At 32.8% G+C, this 16,739-nt stretch overlaps 1 protein-coding gene across 7 annotated transcripts in view; it reads right to left on the reverse strand.

Moving 5' to 3' along the window:
• Window positions 1-829: 829 nt before the first annotated feature.
• LOC120081626 (uncharacterized) overlaps window positions 830-16,739 on the reverse strand; it is a 50,478-nt gene continuing 34,568 nt past the window's right edge. For 5 of the 7 annotated variants that reach the window (XR_016530900.1, XM_039036657.2, XM_090315852.1 and 2 more), the window contains one exon: window positions 4,313-4,969. Coding sequence is in view for 4 of the 7 variants with exons in the window: in XM_039036657.2 (XP_038892585.1) it covers window positions 4,573-4,969 (397 nt within the window). In the remaining 3 variants the exon portion in view is untranslated. Of the gene's footprint in view, window positions 1,179-1,601; window positions 1,679-4,312; window positions 4,970-16,739 lie in introns of those variants that run through there. The other 2 variants (XR_016530896.1, XR_016530886.1) reach the window with 2 other exon arrangements.

Consider the following 16,739-nt stretch of genomic DNA (forward strand, 5'->3'; position numbering starts at 1 on the left):
TTTTTATTAATGTTTGTTAAACACTTTAACAAATCTTAGTCAACAATTGCATGCTTGTAGTAAATCTATCTATTAGTAAATCTATCTATTTCAATTTTCCAGGCCAGTTCCCAAGTAGGAGTGTTCTGTTTCCGTTAGCTTAAATACCCCAGCCTAGACAAAACTAGCCTTAGATAAAAGGTTCCTTATATATATGTTTGCTACAAATTTAATCTTTTATTAAAATCAATTTAATTCTACTAAACTGATTAAAAAGATTAAACTAATTTCTAGTCTCATTAGAAACTTGTGATCTTAGGTCAAAGTAAATTATTTTTTAAAACTATTTTAAAAAAGCGATATTACTTAAGTTTGCATGTAATTCTGAATTATTAATTTTAATTTCTAATTTCATTTCATTATAACGATTATAAAATAAATGAAATAAATTAAAATAAATCAATTGCATCGAATGACATACTTTATAAAAATATAATATTTATAAAATTATTTAAAGTAGTGTCATGCATCATGCAATTCCCATTTTATTACTAAACATACATAAAGTAATGAGATAATTAATAACATACATTGTATCCATACATCCAAGCTATATATTCACTTATAATATAATGCATGACTATGTTATTAATGCATGCAAGCATATAGTATAACTCTTATATTATATGATGCATGGGTGTGGTATAAAATAAAATCATGCAACTATATATTATAACATTTATAATATAAATGATGCATAAATAAAATGCATAACCTATATTGGGATTTTTACTATATGGCATAAATTATGACATATAATAACAAATATAAATCATACATCAAATGCACAATAAAATAATTATTGGATTGGAATTGGATACCTAAATAATTAATTAAATTAATATAACACTTATATTAATTTAATTAATTAAAAAAATCTAACTATTACAAAATAATAGTCAACCGATTTGAAACAAGTGAATCGGGCCTTGAATTGCTCGAACTGAACCACCCACCAACGATCTCTCAGCAGCGATCTATTAGCAACAATCTCTTACCAAACACTGAGTGATCGCTAATAGCAAACACTAAGCGATCTCTTAACAAACGTTGGGCGATCTCTTAGCAAATGTTGAGCGATCTCTTAGTAGAGATTTTTTTCTCATCGTAGTGTTACTTTTTTTTTCCTCCAAAACTCACTGGGAACAACACGAGCGACTCAAAACTTTAAATTGCAGACTTGCCCAAAAAAAGGGACCTTACAAAGCATTTTGTAAATTGAAAGCGATAAATGTAAACAGTCCAATCCTGAAAACATCCAATAATCGTAAACTATTCACATTCACAAACATTTATCACATAAACATATACAGAATGCTACCCACTAATTTTGTTAAATTAATTATGGAAAATAAGAACAAAATTTGGACCAAAACCTGGCTCTGATACCAATTGAAAGGAAACCGATGAAGGTACTTATGCGAAAGCGTGGGGTTCGTTCCCAATTTCTAATTTTCACAGACTCACAAAACTTTTACAGAACAAAACAAAATTATTCATTATAAGATTTAAATTACAACATGCTAAAAATAGCAGAATAAGTAGGGAAGAAGAACGCTTACCCTTGAAGCCAATCTTCTTCATGAATTTCCTCTATCTAGATCACGAACTCTTCGATCTGGATCTAGATCTTCAAAAACTGAAAACACAACAGGACACCGCCACAAATGAAAATCCTGTATTCTCCTTAGAGATTGAGAATTAGCATGAGGGGTAGGCTCTGCTATGGAATTTGGAAGAAGAAAGAAAGTTTTGAGAGAGGAATTTAAAGAGTACACTCATTGTGAAGAACACGATTGAACACCCATCAAAACTAAACAAAACATCCAACTGCAAAACTCTTTACACGTTTTTCTTGAGTGAAAAAAGAGGGAAGGAGTTATAACTCCCTCCTTTTATTAAATTCAAAGTTTAATTAAAAAAGATATATATTATATGATAACAAACTTATCATACAAAATATATTAAACTATATATTATATAGAATATAACATATAACCTATAGTTTTTATGTTGTATCAAACGCAATATAACCTATAGTTTATATTTCTCTCAATAATGCATGACATTTAATATAAATCACGTTTATACTAAATTCAATTATATGAATCTCATCCATATAATTAATATTTGAATCACATTCAAATATTTAATTCCTCTCGAATAAACTTTATATTATAATGTATGAAATACATTATATTAATTATATCGCATATAATTAAATTAATCAATTATATTATATATAATTACTTTTTTCAATTAATTTGAACAATTCAAATTAATCCAAAATTAATTCTCAATAGTCCATGATGAGCTACAAAGGGGACCTTATAGAGCTGTAGATTGAAACTCCAATGGTACTTGGATAATTAATTAAATTCTTTAACTAAATTACCCAACATTCATTAATTGTTAGTCACTCCACTAAAGACTGACATATGTACTTTTTGCACTACAGATATATTTTATGTCCATTGGATATAACTGGTCAACAGTGCGATGACTCTTCACAAATTGCTCGTATGTACAACAGGGCAAAAATTACTATTTTGTCATTATAGTTACATCTAACTTCTTAAGTACCACTGATCCTTCTAATGAACAATAAATCAGAGTCTAACTATGATAAGTCTCTCTCGGGCCAAGAGAGGGTGTGACCACATTGTTCAAGCCCCAGAATCAGCCCCTAAAGGAGCAATTTATCTACTTATTCCGACATCAGGGAAGGAGTGAATTCCGTCTTGTGTAACTGTGTTTTTAGCTCCCCAATCAGATGAATCTCCAAAATGGTAGGCATATTGAGCTGGTAATCAAGCCACTCTTACCCATACAATTCAAAGGAGTGTCTTTATAGGCAGGAGTTCACAACTCACTAAGGATTCGAGTCATGTCACCTATGGTTATCCAGGTGAAATGCAAGTCTCCATTATCAACGAGTTTATATAATGAGACTAGTCATTTCGTGATCGATCTTATACAAACTCTTTGTATAGGATACCCTCACTCACATGTCTCCATATGAATAATTAGGATAAGATCATTTGTAGCATTTTACAATACTTGTAACATCTACAAAATGGGCCGTATCCATAGTATCACTAGGATATAGTACCCAGCCTTATCTATTTATTGCAAACTGTTTTGGTTATCATTTAAACATGATCCACTCGTATGTCTCTATATACATATTTAAATTACATAAATAACCTAGGATCTTAGTTTATTGGATTGAGTGTGCTCATAAAATAACAATTATTTTATTAATAATAAATTGTTTATACAAAGTTTACAAACTATAGGAATACAATAGAGATTTAAGACACCAATCCCAACAAGTGAGTAACAAGTTTTAATAAATTTTTTATGATGTGATTTTTACGAATAAATTCCAATACATAGGAAGTTCATATGAAGTTTTTATACACAATTTTCTCCAACGCATGCCTTAGAAATGAATCAGTTATGTATTAGCAAACTAGGGCATATAAGTGTGATCCATGTTTTTAAATGACAAAGTTATTTATGAGTAAACCTATGTTATGTATGTTAATGTTGATATTTGTGTTGTGTTGTATATAATACAAAAGCCGTGTGCTAGACGGTTTTAGAAAATGTAAGCCGTGTGCCAGAAGGTTTTGGAAACCACACTGATATTTGTGTTAATGTTGATATTTATGTTAATGGATTTAGAAACCACACTTATATACAACACAAACTCTACAACCGAGCTTAATTGTGGTATATAAGTGGTATAAAAACTTCGATGTGTTGTGTTGTATATAAGTGTGGTTTCTGAATTTGTTATGTATGTTAATATTGATATTTTCGGTTAACAGTAAATTATATGTTTTAAACTATTGTTGAGATTGGTAAGTCCTAGAGAATTATAAATTGCTAATCATGTTTAACAGGTGCTAAGAATACAGGTTTTCATAAGTATGTTGGATAGTAATTGTTATAAGAGGGTTGACAATTATTATCTTCACATCTCTTCTCGAATTAAAAGGGTAATCTGGGAAGGGGATGTGACACCAAATTTATTCTCTTTAGCTTTGATTTCTTTTTTTGTTTGTAATTCAAGTTAGGGAAAAATACTCTTTGCCCACGAGGTTTGGTTAATGTTGCATTTTAATCTTTGAGTTTTCAAACTCGAAATTTGATTTTGGTTACAATGTTGGTCCCTCCATTAATTTATTTGTTAACTTCTGTTATCATATATGAATATCTAATTTGTAAGTTATCCCTAATTTAGGCTGGACATAGACTTCCTCTATTTATTCTATATTTTGTGTATATTTACCCATGTATTCTCATTATAAATCAATCAGGCTCGTTAATAAAATACCAATATTTTGACATGGTATCAAAGCTCCACATTTAAGGGGTGTTTGTTTCAAGGGTTGGGATTAGATGGGTTAGGCATCCTAAACCCAACCTTTGATTGGGGCATGGATTTAGGAAGTCTTGATTCTATTCAAACCATGGGTTATTTTTTTAAAAAAAAAAATTATTTTAATCTAGGAAATATATCGGTCAACTTTCGGACACCACTTTCAGTGACCACTGCGGCCAACTCTGCCCGCCTCCCTTCAACGATCGTCGCGGGCCAACTCCGACAACCGCTGTAGGCCAACTCTGGCGAATGCCGCCGGTCAACTTTGACACCACCTTTGGTGACCGCCGCCGACCAACTCCGGTCGCCACCTCCAGTAACCTCCGTTGACGAACTTTGGCTGCCACCTCCGGCAATCGCCACCAACTCTGGCCGCCACCTTGGTGACCATCGTTGGCCAACCTCCAGTCGCCACTAGTCAACTCCGACCACCATCGACAAACCTCTGGCAACCCCCCTTCTCCCTGGCAAAATTTTGGCCACCAACTCGATTGCCCACCATCCGACTGCCACATCCGGCGACCGCCACCAACCAACCTTGAAAAACGTTAATAAAAATACTCTTAGTATATAACAAACTAGACAAATTTGTATATAAAAACACTTTTAAGAAAGAATTGCAATACATATATGTTTTTTTTTTTAATTTTAATGAGTTTTTATCAAAAGTGTTTAATTAAAAATGAATTTTTGAAAGATATTTTTTTTCTAAGTCATTTCAAACACGGCAATAGATTGTAATTGTATAGTTATATTTATTTAGATTATATGTGTAGAACTATATATGTTTGAAAGCTCAAATTTAAGTTAATAACATTTTAATTTTTTTTGTTGGTCACTTTAACTAGCTTGAAAACTTAAAATCATTTTCTAAATGTAAAGATTTAAAATGTTTAAACAACTTAACGACCAAATAAAAACTAAAACTCAAAATTTATGATTTTTTATTCCTCAAATATAATCTAATAAGAAAAAAAAGTATATTTTTCCAATTTTTGAATTTAATATTAAAATATTAGTTTATTTCAATTTTAAGTTAGTATATTATGGTTATAAAAATTGATAATTATCAAATTAGTTAAAGTGACAAAAGTCTATAAAATTTTATTTCAAAATCTAGTAGGATTAAAATATCAAATTATTAAAACAATAGATTAAATAAAATTATAATTTTAGTCAAAATCTCTATTTTAATTTTTTTTGAAAAAAAATATTCTTCTAAATTTTCTAATTTATTTTAAATTTAACTATATTAAAATAATTAAAATGATAAATTTAAACTAATCTAAAATTTAACCGATAATTAAACACAATAAATTATTTCACAAACTAAATATTTATAAATCTTAACTTCTATAGATTTAAGATTCCAAACCTATGTATCAAATGCCCCTTAACATTATAAGTCTGCCTCTACCGTGCCTTGTTTTCCGCCCTGGACCAGTCCTACGGTCGACCAGATCCACCGTTGACCAGCCGCGCCATGGTTCGTTCAGAACCGTCCAGTACAGATCTGGGTAGATCAGCTTCGACTGCCTCAGATCACTCCCGCTCAGATCCGTGCGCCTATCTACTTTCCATTCCACTCAACACTGCCTCTACCAAATCTGCACCGTAGATCTCTATTCCAGTACCAATTCCGTCTGCCTAGATCCACGCTGTTCGGATCATCCAGCATCGTCGCCCATCTCTGCTCCATCGCACTTCAGCTCACGAATCGTCAAATCCACGCTGCCAAACCTCTGCTCTATGCCTCCGTGGTTCTCTCACCGTGGGTTTCATTCTCAGATTTACACCACTCAGCGTGGGTTTCATCCTCAGAATCCTTCAGTTTTATGCCGCTTTATTGTCTATCCATCATGAACTGATTGATTCCATCGAAGATTTGAGGGTTCAAATTCCTCCTTGAGTTAATCGTGACATTCAGCCAGTTCGGTCTCATCAAAACTGGTTTGGTTAGATTGGTCCAATTAATTTGGGTCTGGTTCAGTTTAGTTCCTTGAGTTTTGTTCATTGGTTTGAGTTGGTCTGATTGATTTGGTTCACCCATTTATAATGGTCAAATACTATGAGTTTCTTTTCTACGCAAATGGTAAAAACTACATGGTCATAAATTTGTTGATTGTGCTACAATTGAGTTTAGGTATAGTAAGAAACATGATCATATTTTGGAAAATTGTGCTATTCAACCACCTCGCCATTTAGGCTGATCCATGCAATCAATGAGCTTTTCTAAAGCAGATTCCTCATTTATTGCTTATGTTGCCTCCCTCTTGGATGATCCTTCTCCTACTAAATTTTTCATCACTATCCTTCAAAAGTTACTTATACAGGTAATCTCTTCCAATTTTTCTACCCTTGCAATTAGATCAGGTAATTTTTGGCTTCTTGATTCTACTTATTGCAATCACATGACCTCGATATTTCACTTTTATCTTCCTTAACTCATTCTTCATCACTTCCCCCCATTCAGGCTGCTATTGGAAATTGCATGTCTATTTCTCATATTGGTACTATAACCACACCCACCGTAACTCTTCCCAGTACTTATCATGTCCCTAATCTTAACTTCAATCTTGCCTTTGTGGGCCAACTTTGTGACTTTGGTCTAACTATTACCTTTTCCTCTAATAGTTGTCTGGTTCAGGATCGGCACATGAGAAAGATAGTTAGTATAGGTTGCGAAGTGAGACGATTGTTTGAGCTCGCATCACTTCGAATTTTTGATTCCCCATCTATCTCTGCATCTGTCACTAATTCTATTATATATCAATGGCATTGTCGTCTTGGTCATGCTTCTCCGGACAAACTTCACAAGTTAGTCTCTTTTGGAAATTTAAATAATATTTCAAAAATTGATTATTTTGGTTGTCTAAATTGTAAACTTGTTAAACAACCTACATTGTCTTTCCCTAATTCATCAACTTCATGTGATACACTTCTTGGCTTGGTTCTTTCTGATATATGGGTCTTGTTCCTACCCTAACTGTCAATGGTTATCATTATTTTGTCTTATTTATTGATGACTATTCTCGGTTATTTGGATATATTTTCTTAAAAATCATTCTACCTTGTCTCAAGTCTACATTGCCTTTGCCAATACGGTTCAAAAATAATTTTCTCGTACTATTAAAATTCTTCGCATGAATAATGCCATAGAGTAAAAAGGTTTGAGCATTATCTTTTTTCTCACCTAGTAGGGCACCTTTAGTCAACGTTCTTGTTTTCATGCATCCCAACAAAATGGTTGAGCAGAATGAAAACATCATCATATCTTAGATTCTGTTTGTATCCAACCTCTCTCTGCATCCTGTCCAGAGAAGTTTTGAGGTGAGGTTACTCTCAAATCTGTCTATATCATTAACCGTCTCCCATCTTTCATTCTTCATAATATTTCTCCATTCTAACGCCTATATAGCACTTCTTCTTTTTACTCTCACTTGAAAGTCTTTGGTAGTGCTTGTTTTGTCCTACTTCAGCCTCATGAACACACCAAACTTGAACCACAGGCTCGCCTATGCTACTTTCTCGGATATGGAACCAAGCATAAAGGTTATCATTATTGGGATCCTATCTCGAGACGATTATGCATATCTCATCATGTTACCTTTTGGGAACATAGTATGTTTTTCGGTCTATCATTCTTTCACGCTTCTCTCTCTAGTTCCCAACCATTCTTCTGCAGATGGATGTTAAAAATACATTTCTTAATGACACTTTATTTGAAGAGGTGTATATAAAACCTCCCCTTGGCACCTCACCTCCACCTTAGAAAGTCTACCTTTTTCGTTGAGCTTTATATGGTCTGAAATAAGCTCCACGTGCGTAGTTCGCCACATTCAGTTCAACTATTATTCAACTTGGGTTTATCTTTAGTCCCCATGATACATCTCTTTTTCGACATCAGACTCCTCAGGGTATTATCTTTCTACTCCTTTATGTTGATGACATGATACTTATAGGTGATGATCCTCATGTTGAGGTTTATGCCCTAAATCTTGTGATTTCTTAGTTTGTAATTTATTTGTACAAACAAATTATTTATTTAATAAAATAAGTTGCTATTTTATTTGACATTTAGTCGCATTGATCCAAAACCAATAAACTAAGATCATAGGTTATTTAATGTAGCCTAAACATGTATGTGGTGACATACAAGTAAATCATGTTTAAGTGATAACCTAAAAAGTCTGTAGTAAATGGATAAGGTTGGGTACCTTATCTTGGTGATACTACGGATACGACACACTTTGAATTGTTACAATTGTTGTAAAGTGTCACAATTGATTTGATTCTGATCATTTATGTGGAGACATGTAAATGAGATATCCGATACAAAGAGTTTGTATAAGACCGAACCATGAAATGACTAGTCTCTCTTTATAAAGCCGTTACTTGAAGAGACTTCATTTCATTAGGATGACCATAGGTGACTTGACCTTAATCTTGAGTGAATTGTGAATTCTTGCCTATGAGAGCGGTCCTTTGATCTGCATGGGTGAGAGTGGCCAAATTCGCTGACTCAATAAGTCTACCATTTTGAAGATTCGTTTGAGTGAGGAGTGAAGGATTGTATCAACAGCAGCGGAAGCACAAGGATTATCTAAGGATTGTATCTTCTCTATATCTTGTTGTAGACCACCTCAAGACATTCTCCACTATTCTCTTGGTGCTCTAGATAGAGTTGTGGGACTCAAAACAAGCTTGAATCAAGGGATGGAGGAGAAAAGCTCACTGCAACAACCTTGTTAAAGAACCTTTCTTCAAACCGAATTTTCTCTAAAATTCTCTATGGATTGCATGCCCGATTTTCACTCCAATCTCTTCATTATATTACAGATCAACATGCAAAGAGAAGAGTTGCATGAGTTGCAGCTCATGCTTGGAGAAGACAAGGCCAAGATATTGCTTCATGTGTAGCTACTTAGGTGATGGATAATGGAAAAACTCTTTTTTCCATTGTGTCTTTTTGGTTTTCCAATTTTCCAATTTTATCTAAAAATCAAAATTTGATTTTATAAAATCTATTGATTTTAAAAATGAAAATTTAATTAGTTTCATAAATTAATTATTAAATAAAACTTAATTAATTTAATATCAAATATTAAATTAATTTTAACACATATTCATCATTATATATTTAAATCATATTTAAATATATAAATTCTCCTATTCCGTTTAATTCTAAAATTAAACATATAATTATATCTCATATAATTACTAAATCCCTTAATTCTAATTTGAACGTTTCAAATTAACTTATCACGCTATTCTAGAGCTAGTCCGTTACGAGTTAGTAGGGGGACCTCGCGAACCTACAGATCATGGGCTCCAATGATCCGAGATTAATTGGCTAAACTCATTAGACCAACTTAATCTCCATTCGTTAACTAATGAGTCACTCCACTAAAGCCCATAGTTGTACTCCCCTCACTTAGATATATATTATGTCCACATGATTTAACCATAATCAGCAAGTTGACCATTCACAGGTTGTTCGTAATAACGACTAGGTCAAATATCTGTTTTACCCCCGAGATTACGTCTTATTCCTCAAGTCCCTACTGATCCTCTAATGAACAACTGGTTTGTGATCCAATCACTAAACCAAACTCTCTTAGCCCAGTGAGAGGGTGGGGCCCCTTATTCAAGACCTAGATTCAGTACTTGAGAGAACAACCTTTCTTCTATCCCTAAATCGGGTAGGTGTGTACTCCATCTTGCAAGGCTATGTCCCCAGCTATTCATCTGGTCTTATCCCTAAAATGGTAAGCTTATTGAGCAGTGCTGTTGGACTACTCTCACCGTTTGTAGATCAAAGGATAATCTCGAACAAACAGGAGTTCATGGCTAGCTCAGGATTAAGATCGAGTTAACCTAGGTTATATAGGTGAAATAGTCAGTCTTAAACAATAAACAACGTTATAAAGTAAGAGTGACTTATTTCTTGGTTCTGATCTTATGAAAACTCATTGCATAGGATGCCTCCACTCCTCATGTCATAACATGTACAAATTAGGATCACATTGTATGTAGCACTTTACAACTCTTTGTAACAACTACAGAGTAGGCCGCATCCAATGGTGTTACCAGAATAAGGTACCCAACCTCATTCATGTACCATAGATCATTTTGACTATTTACTCGAACCTGATCCACTCTTATGTCTCCACATAATGTTCAAGTACTCATATAATAGTCATGGATCTTAGTTTATTGAATTTACAATTTATGAGATCAATAACAAGTATATTAATATAGAAAATATTTATTATTTTACAAACTGCGAGTTTTTTAGGACATAAAACCCAATAGGGAGTTGGGAATGCAGCTACACAAGAAAGAATTCATGTAAGGGTAAGTAGATAAATTGCTCCCTTAAGGGTTGATTCTGGGTCTTGAATAATGAGATGCCTCACCCTCTCACTGGCTAGGAGAGATGTAGTTATAGTTAGACTATGACTTATTGTTCATTCGAGGGATCAGAGGTACTTGAGGAGTTAGATTTAACTACATGGGTAAAACAGTAATTTTAAGCCAATTGTACTTACGAGTAATTTGTGAAAGGTCAAATTATTGTTGATTAGTTATATCCAATGAACACAGAAACATATCCACGGTGCAAAGAATACAATTGTAGATCTTTAGTGCAGTGACCGGTAGTTAATGAATGTTGATTAATTTAATTAAAAAGTTTAATTAATTAATTTTATGTCATTAGAGCTTCTAATCTATAGGTCCATAAGATCCGCTTGCTCGCTCAATAAGGGTTAATGAGAATCAATTAATTTTGGATTAGTTTGAATTGTTCAAATTAATTAAAGGGAATTAATTGTATAAGATACAATTAATATAATGTATTTGGATACATTATAATAAATTTTAATGGGAAAAATCAATATTTGAATATGATTCAAATATTAATTATATGAATGAGATTCATAAAAAAATCGTCGGTTAAAATTAATGTGAATATGATTCACATTAAAACTATCGGTTTGTTGGGGTTGATGCCCTAAATCTCTTAGGGTTCTATAGTTTATAATTGTAATGTACAAACATTTTGTTTATGTAATAAAATTTTTCAAAATTAGTTGCATTAATCATAAACCAATGAACTATCATCCAATGTTATCTTGTAGCCTAAACATGTATGTAGAGACATATGGGTGGATCACCTTTAAGTGATAAGTAGATAAATTGCTCCCTTAAGGGTTGATTCTGAGGCTTGAACAATGTAGCGCCACACTCTCTCCTGGCTCAAGAGGGGTTTGGTCATAGTTGGACTAGTTCATTAGAGGGATCAGTGGTACTTAAGGAGTTAGATGTAACTACATGGACAAAATAGTAATTTTGGCCTAGCTATACTTACGAGCAATTTGTGAGGGGTCATTATATTGTTGATTGGTTATATCCAATGGTCACAGAAATATATCTGTAGTACGAAGAGTATAGCTAACGGTCTTTAGTGAGTGTTCGTTAGTTAACGGATGGTGAATAATTTAAATTAAAGAGTTTAAATAATTATTCACGTACCGTTGGAGTTTCAAGCTACAGGTTTATGAGGTCTTCTCGATAGCTTAACGGGATTTCATGAGAATTAGTTTTTGGATTAATTTGAATTGTTCAAAGTAATTAAGGGAATTAATTATATGTGATATAATTAATTTAATTTAATTATATATGATATAATTAGTATTTATGAGAGGAAATAAATATTTGAATATGATTCAAATAATAATTATATAAATTGGATTCATATGGTTAAAATTAATATAAATGTGATTTATATTAAAAGTCACTGGTGAGAGAAAAGTGTTGGGTTTGATGCCCTAAATCTCGTAGGGTCCTGTAGTTTGTAAATATGTGTATGAACAAACATTTGTGATGTAGTAATATGGGATATTTTCTTCATTATTATCTGTGAAATATGGGATATTTTAGTTGCATTAACCACAAACCAATAAACTAAAGATCTCTGGTTATCGTTGTAACTTAAGCATGTATGTGCATACATACAGGTAGATCATGCCTTAAGTGATAATCTAAATAATTTTTAGTATGTGGACAAATAAGGGAAACCTTATCCTGGTGACACTAAGGATACGACCCGCTTTGTCGATTACAAGTGTTGTAAAGTGCTACAGATGTCTGATACTGATCATTTATGTAGAGACTTGCGAGCGGGGGTATCCTATACAAAAGAGTTTGTATAAGACCAACCACGAAATGTTTAGTCTTATTATATAACGTCGTTCATGACAGAGACTTTCATTTCACTAGGATGGGTAACATGACCTTAATCTTGAATTAGTTGGAAACTCCGCCTATGAGGGCGATTCTTTGATTTGCATGGATGCGAATGACCAGATTTTCGACTTAAACCTACCACTTTGGGGATTCGTCTGATTGAAGAGCTGAGAACTCAACTACACAAAATGAAATTCACTCATTCCCCAAAGCAGAGGTAAGTAGATAGATTGCTCCCTGAAGGGCTAAATCCGGGCCTTGAACGATGTGGCGCCACACATTTTCTCATGGCATGAGAAATGTTCACTCATAGTAGAACTATGATGTATTGTTCATAGAGGAATCAATGGTACTTAAGGAGTTAGATGAAACTCTAGAGGAAAAACGGTAAATTGGTATAGTTGAATTTACGAGCGATTTGTGAAGGGTTATTGTACTGTTGATTGGTTATATCCAAGACAAAAATATATATGTAGTGCGAAGAGTGCAACTATCGATCTTTAGTAGGGTGTCCGACAGTTAACGGATGGTGGATATCGTGATTAAAGAGTTTAGTCAGTTATTCACATACCGTTGGAGCTTCAAGCTACATGTCCATAAGGTCCCCTTGATAGCTCAATGAATTCAAGTTGAGAATAAGTTTTTGGGTTAGTTTGAAGTATTCAAATTAACAACAGGGAATTTAATTATATATAATATTATTAAATTGATTCAATTATATGTGATATAATTGATTTGATGTATTAGATACATTAATTGAAGTAATTGATATAAATATGATTTATATTAAATAAAGAAGAAAAGAACTATAGTTCAAATATTACATATGATGTGATATTAATTCTATAGGTTATAAATATAATATGATAAGTTAGTTATTATATTTATTAGATAATTGTTTTAGTTGGTTTCTCCTTTTACCGTGTGTGAAGTGGGAGTTATTTTCAGTTTTAATAACTGAAGAATAAAATGAAAAGAGTTTTCATTTTTGGATGATCACTTCATTATAGAATTACTAATCGACTGCTCACGAGAGACTATATGATAGCCCTTTCGAGAGAATAAACGATCGAGCGAGAGATTGTTAGAAGGTTGCTCACGAGAGAGAGAGATTGCTAAACGATTACTCACAAGAGCAAGAGATTGCTAGATAATCGAGTACCACAGTCTATATGATAGACTAAACCTTTCTCCCACTTACTCGATCGTGTAGCTTGATCGTATACTTCCTCCTTCCCTCTACCAAATTCATACAGAGCTCACACCTCCTGGATTCTCACTCCGAGAATACCAAAGTTGTCGAGTGGTAGTGTCGAGGGTTGCCGTTCGAGGATCAAACAGATCGTGATTGTGATGAGAGCGAGAGTTTTTTAGACGATTGCTCACAAGAGCGAGAGATTGCTAGAAGAAGAGTTCTTCAAAGGTATGTCTCTCAATTTCTTTGTTTTAGTAAGAAAGCATGCTGTAATTTTCTCTATATGCATAACTGTTCTAGTATGTTTGTGAATGTGTTTATTGCTTGGAAAGATCTTGCTTCCGCTCACTAGTTCTCTTGAATAAGAGTTCCTTCGAAAGGTATGTTATATTTGATATAACATATAGTTTAATATATATTAAATGATAAGGTAGTTATCATATGAATATATATTAAATAAGGAGGGACTTGTAACTCTCTCCCCCCTCTTTCTCTCTAGATCATATATGTGGGTTAGTTATACTTTCTTCTTATTTGTATGGTGTAGGAAAAAAAAAGAAACTTTTTTTAAGTATTCTAATATCTCAGGCTTTCCCCTGCTTTTCTTTTCTTCTCCTCTCTCAACCCATTTCTTCACCAAAATAGTTAAGCCCATTTCTCTTCGATTCTTATCCAGTGAATACCGAGGTTGCTTTTGTAGTAGTTCCCTTTTTGATGTCGTGTTTTTCACAGTGAAGAAAAAACGTAAAGATTACGTTCTTCAAGGGTAAGTCTTCTATTCCCATTATCTCTTCTTAGTTTCTCAAGTATGCTATATGTTTCGTTTAATTCAATGCATGATCTATTTTGTTTCTTTGTAAAATTTCATTTTGTAAATTTTTTAGAATTGGGACGATTTGCTTCTTCTTTGGACCCTTCATAGGGATCCTTCAATTGGTATCAGAGTGGCATTTTTGGCCCAAATTTTTTTCCAAAATTTTAGATTAATTTTTACAGTTTATTGTGGGATTTAAGCATTATGTAGTTTTTCATGGGATGAATGTTTAAGAATGTGGGTGTTTGAAATTATTGGATAATTTACGAGATTGGCATTATTAGTTTATTGCTTTCGATTTACAAATTTATTTGTAAGGACCCCTAAGGGCTTATTTGTTTGTGATCGAGTCTGTAATTTAAAGTTTCGAGTCGCTCATGTTGTTCCTCGTGAGTTTCAGAGGAAATTCAAAGCAATGCTCTGATGAGGAAGAAAGATTTTGTTAAGAGATCTGTAGTTTTTTATATGAGATCGCATAACGTTTGTTACGAGATCTGTCGGTGTTTGCTACGAGATCTGCTAGCTTTTGCTACGAGATCATGTGGCGTTTCCTACGAGATCTGCTAGCTTTTGCTACGAGATCGCATAGCATTTCCTACGAGATCTGCCAATGTTTGCTATAAGATCCGCTAGCTTTTGCTACGAGATCTACCAATGTATGCTACGAGATATGCTAGCTTTTGTTACAAGATCGTGTAACGTTTACTATGAGATCTGCCAGTGTTTCCTACAAGATTTGCTAGCTTTTGCTACGAGAACATGTAACATTTTCTACGAGATTTATCAGTGTTTACTACGAGATCTGCTAGCTTTTACTACGAGATCGTGTAGCATTTGCTACAAGATCTGCCAGTGTTTGCTACAAGATCTGCCAACGTTGGCTACGAGATCTGCCAGTGTTTGCTAAGAGATCGCTGTTGACAGATCATTGGTGGGTGGTTCAGTTTGAGCAGTTCAAGGTCTGGTTCACCTGTTTCAAACCTGATGATTTTATCTTGTATATAGTTACTTTGGTTAATTAAATTAATATAAGTGATATATTAATTTAATTAGTTGTAGGTGTCCAATCCCGGTCCAATAATTTTTTTTAAATTATGCATTTGATCTATGATTTATTTTTATTATTATATGTCATAATATATGTCATATAGTAAAAAAAAAAAAAATCCTACCATAGGTTATGCATTTAATTTCATGCATCGTTTATATTATAAGTGTTATAATATATATAATTGCATGATTTAATTAATATAACATGCTCATGCATATTATACTATATGTTTGCATGCATTATTGCCATGCATCATTTATACTATAAATGTTATAATATATAGTCTTGAGTATGTATGGATGACTGTTATTAAGTATTTCATTACATTATTATATAATTGTTGTATATAGTTAGTAATGAAATGAAAATGTATGAAGCATAACATTACCTTAGGTAATTTATAATTGTTATAATTTTCTAAGTATGTCATTCGATGCAATTGATTGGTTTTAAGTATGTTTCATTTTTTATAATCATTATAATTAAATGAATTTAGAAATTAAAATCAATAATTTAGAATTAGATGCAAGCCTTAGGTTAAAATCATCTTTTAAAATTGTTTTAAAATATGATTGACATAAACCTAAGATCATATTTCTAATGAGATTAGAAATCTTAGTTTAATCTTTTAAATCAGTATAATAGGATTAAATTGATCTTAATAAAAGATTAATAATGTAACAAATATATCTATGATGGACCTTTTTTCTAAGACGAGTTCTATCTAGGCTGGGGTATTTAAGTTGATAGAAACGTAACACCCTTACCTAGGAACTTACTTGGAAGGATGAATTAGATAGATTTGTTACATGTATGCAAGATTGATTAAAGTTTATTAAAGAGTTCAGTAGATTCTGATCAAACTTGTTTAACTATCCAAAGATAAATATTGTTTTTGGGCAAATTAAACTTTTACTTAGTTAAAAATCAGTAGCCGATTTTTCCTAAGTTAATTATGTTGGGATTGGTATCCTAATTCTCCCGGAGTCTCGTAGTT

The sequence above is a fragment of the Benincasa hispida genome, chromosome 7, assembly GCF_027475165.1.
Source record: "Benincasa hispida cultivar pf3 chromosome 7, pf3_genome.v1.1, whole genome shotgun sequence".
Taxonomy (NCBI): Eukaryota; Viridiplantae; Streptophyta; class Magnoliopsida; order Cucurbitales; family Cucurbitaceae; genus Benincasa; species Benincasa hispida.